Source organism: Polyodon spathula, chromosome 22, assembly GCF_017654505.1.
Source record: "Polyodon spathula isolate WHYD16114869_AA chromosome 22, ASM1765450v1, whole genome shotgun sequence".
Classification (NCBI taxonomy): Eukaryota; Metazoa; Chordata; class Actinopteri; order Acipenseriformes; family Polyodontidae; genus Polyodon; species Polyodon spathula.
The window spans coordinates 18,604,621-18,609,037 of record NC_054555.1 but is presented as its reverse complement, the minus strand read 5'-3'; the positions used below and the strand labels follow the sequence as shown (position 1 = coordinate 18,609,037).

Here is a 4,417-nt window from a genome sequence, read left to right as displayed (position 1 = left end):
ATGGTTCAAATACATGCATGTACCATTAAACACAAGTACCTTCTCATAATATATATTTATAAATTCAAAATGTAAAAATTGTATGAAAGATTTAACAAACATCTTCAGTAAAATTATACAATTTGAAAATTTAAGGAAAAAGACAAACAATACAATGAGTATGCATTCTAGACACGAGTGTACAACTAACAGTCAAGTACAATTATAGATTCATAGTTTCAAAATTCTATATATATATATTATAGACGTTCACAGCTGAACTATATATATCTAGGGGTAGGGACACATAGCGGTGGACGCCGGATGATAGCATGTATATATATATGTAATATATATCTCATATATACATGATTAGAGATTCTATATGAAAAATACAGTATTATCATAAAAAAGTCATAAGGGTAGTTTTCATAAATCAATCCACTTACCTTACAATCTTACATTTTACGAACTGACTCAGTATTGAGGCCCCTATCCTTTAGGTATTCATAAAACTTCTCCATTTTTTAATCTGCAAAATCAATATACAGGAAATCAAAAATAAGATAAGGTCTGTGTTGAATAATTTTGACTACCTTTAAAAAGTTTTATGATTTGCATTATACATAAATAAATAGCATATGTATTTACTTCATCGGACAGGTCCAGAAGTTCGAAAGCCATGACAACTGTGTTTTTGTTATCGTTGGAACAGTATATAGGCTATATATATCAATATGTTTCACATAATAATTGAAATGAGTGTAATCTTTTAAACACAAGTATTATTTTTTTTGAGAAGTGTAAGTCTTTAATTGTAACTTGGCCTTTATTGTTCGGCGACAGCTGAAAAGTTATTTTTGCCGTGCACATTTTCATTAATTCATTCTTATAACCATTTTATCCTTTACAGGGTCGCGGTGAATCAGAGCCTACCATGGCAGACATAGGGCGTAAAGCGGGATTACACCATGGACGAGATGCCAATCTATCGCAGGGCACCGCACTCACACACACTCAGACAATGGGCAATTTAGAGTGACCAATTAACCTGAACAAAATATCTTTGGACTGGGGGTGGAATCAGCAGGAAACTGGAGTATCTGGAGAAAAGACAAGTGAGACACTGGGAGAACATACTAACTCCACAGAGACAGGGTCCTAGGCTGGATTTGAAACTATGGCATGGTGCTGTGAGGCAGCAATGCTAACCACTACACCACCATGCCACCTCTTGTGCAAATATTTTATTAAATTTACGGAATACTACTACCCTACTATACATTAAATAAACCAATACAGTTTAACAATTTAAACACATTACGTACCTTTCAGTCCAGTAGGCATACATTAACAATGAAGTTCTGTTGTAAGCCTGGCAAGTTGACGTCTAAGGTGGCGAACACTAATGTGTAGTCCATCAATTATAGAAATACATAAAGCAATTTCTAGCTGTGTTAAGCCTTGATCAAAATAAAACCGAATGTGTTGATCCAGCACTGCCTCTGCCATGTTAGTCACGGCATTGTCTCAGGAAAATGACAGCACTTCAGTTTTCTCAAAATCCTGAGAATTTATCTCGTGATCACGAGATAACAGGAGGTAAATTATCTCGTGATAACAAGATAAGGAGAGAAGCTATTTTTTTCTGTCCTCAACGAGCCACCGTATGTAAACGCTTTAAAACTTAAATTCTGTGTCTTTGGGTCTGCATTTAAAGGAGCAATGAATGACCATGAGTGCCTGTCGATTACAATATATATACAGTGCCTATATAAAGTCTACACCTCCTTTCAAATTTTTCAGCTTTTGTTGCCTTATAGCCTGGAATTAAAATGCATTAAAATAGTTTTTTTTCCCTTTATCTACACATCCTACCTCACAGCTTCCAAGTGAAAAAAAAATATTCTAGAAATTTGTAGAACATTAGTTAAAAATAAAAAAACTGAAATAGCTTGGTTGGATAAGTGTCCACCCCCCTTGTAATAGCAATCTTAAATTAGCATAGGTGTAACCAATCGTCTTCAAAATCACACACCAAGTTAAGTGACCTCCACTTGTGTTAAAATGTAGTGATTCACATGATTTTCAGAGAAATTCAGCAGTTCCTGTAGGTTCCCTCTGCTGGGTAGTGCATTTCAAAGCAAAGACTCAATGATGAGCACCAAGGCGCTTTCAAAAGAACTCCGCGACAAAGTTGTTGAAAGGCAGAGATCAGGGAATGGGTATAAAAAAATATCAGAGGCCTTGAATATCCCTTGGAGAATGGTCAAGACAATTATTAAGAAGTGGAAGGTGTCTGGCACCACCAAGACCCTGCCTAGATCAGGCCATCCCTCCAAACTGGATGACCGAGCAAGAAGGAAACTGATCAGAGAGGCTACCAAGAGGCCAATGGCAACCGATATGGTAGGATGGCAAGAAGAAAGCCATTACTCAACAAATCTGTTGAATTGATTCACTAAACTGAATGAATCAAACAAATCGGGCCAGTAAAAAGAATCAAACTGCACATCAATAGTTTTCAGCCCAGAAAAAAAAGGTTTAAATAGTGCACCTATCAATGGTTAAAGCCTGGTTTCCAAACTAACTAATTATTACACACTACAATTATCGCCCTTAACATGGTGTGAATGAAGCTCATCTAATTATTCAGAGCGGGGTGCCTCATTTAAATAATTTATCATGCATTACCATACAAATCACATATTCAATGCCCACTATTTTGCGCGACAATGAATAAAATTGCAATAGTAAATATGGCAATCATGAATGTGCTGCACACTAACTTCAATTATCATGCACCATAAAGTTTAGTGCCCTTCATAAATGATGTCCATTGACTTTGGGGAGTTAGTTTCATTGACTTGTCCCCTAAGGGTTATATTTTACAAATGGTTTTGAACGTACACTTTTTCTTTTATAAATAAAACAAACTAGTGTTTATAACCCAAATGTTAGAACATTAAACACAATGTTATGTCACAGATTTTAAACACATCTTACTGTTTATGTTATTAATGTCTGTTCACATAGTAGAGGACTTTAGTCAACTGAAATCTGTCTATGTCAAAGAAGATTTCCCAGATGGGGAATTTTGCCATATTTAACCAAAAACACAAGGAGGTTTATTAATTAAAGACACTGATAATAATGAGGAAGGGAGAACTAAACTGGAATCCATTCAGTGTCACCGTCACACATCTCTCAACAGGAGGCAATCCAAATGCATCCTTCATTACGGGCATCATAACCTTGCTGATGACCGTTCTTCCAGCTTCTGTGTCTGTTCGACAATAAAAACAGTGTCTTGCAGGCCTCACATCAATTTAGTGAATGTGGGAAGAGTTTCAGTCAAATAGCACGCTTATGAGACACAGGGGAATTTAGACAGGAGGGAGAACATATCACCGTAGTTAATGTGGGCAGACTTTCAGTTGCACAGGAAATTTATATCCCTGATAACAGGCATGCAATGATGAATATGTTGAATCCAAACAAGTATACTCTTGATAAAATAAAACTCTATCAGTCAGTTAGAAAACACTTCTGCCTTATACGTACTTACAGGGTTGGTATAAGCTTTCATTGTTTGTCAGCTGCTTCCCCAGTATTTGCAGCCAGTAAGAAGGTTTGACCCCAACGACACAGCTCAGGTGAAGTGAAACAAAATCCACTTTACTTCCTGTTCACAAAACGTTCAATGTGATATGGTATTCCCTTGAGGATGCTTTGCTTTTTTTCACAAAAATACTTTTTTTTCTACTTTTGTAATTGGGAGATCAAATATGTATTTGCCACCTTTAAAAAATAAATTCTAAAACAGGATTTGAGGACATTTGTGTCAACTTTGAGAAAGCAGGTCAAATAATTACTGCTTGCTATGCATAAGCGCAAAAAAGATTAGAATCACAAGAGTAAAATATACTGCAGTTTCCTGGAATTTATTTTCATTCAGATTGCACAAGTACTGTTCTAGTATGAATACAAGCACTTATGTTCTACAGTGTACATCTGATACATTACTAGTGCGTATTTGTCATGCAAGTATCTAAAACAGTGATTTACAAAGAATACAACATTGCATTTCTATACTGTCTATAAGGGCTTTCAGTTTTGCACAAACTGTCAATGCTTTTTTTACAGGTTCTTGGTTGAAACATCATGTAACCTGTAATTGTACGACAGATTGCAGAAACTTTGTTATTTATTAAAATTTAAATGCATTTTTTGCTTTTGCAGTAAATGATCACTAAGGATGTTGTTTTATTGAAGTCATGTAGAAATATTGTAAAAATGCAAGCAAACAAATAATTCTATGACTACTTTATCATAATACTATACAGAGACACACACAAACGTATTAAAATGTAATGAAAGGAGACAAATCTATCTTTTACATAACTCTGACAACATAGAAAAGTAGAACACGTAGCTT

General features: G+C 35.3%; 1 protein-coding gene across 1 annotated transcript in view; it reads left to right on the top strand.

The window, feature by feature from the left end:
• LOC121297561 (polyunsaturated fatty acid lipoxygenase ALOX15B-like) overlaps positions 1-1,275 on the top strand; it is a 49,702-nt gene extending 48,427 nt beyond the window's left edge. Inside the window, exon 14 of the mRNA XM_041223921.1 lies at positions 893-1,275. Within this exon, the coding sequence (XP_041079855.1) occupies positions 893-1,021 (129 nt within the window). The 3' untranslated portion in view covers positions 1,022-1,275. The remainder of the gene's footprint in view (positions 1-892) is intronic.
• The last annotated feature ends 3,142 nt before the right edge of the window (positions 1,276-4,417 follow it).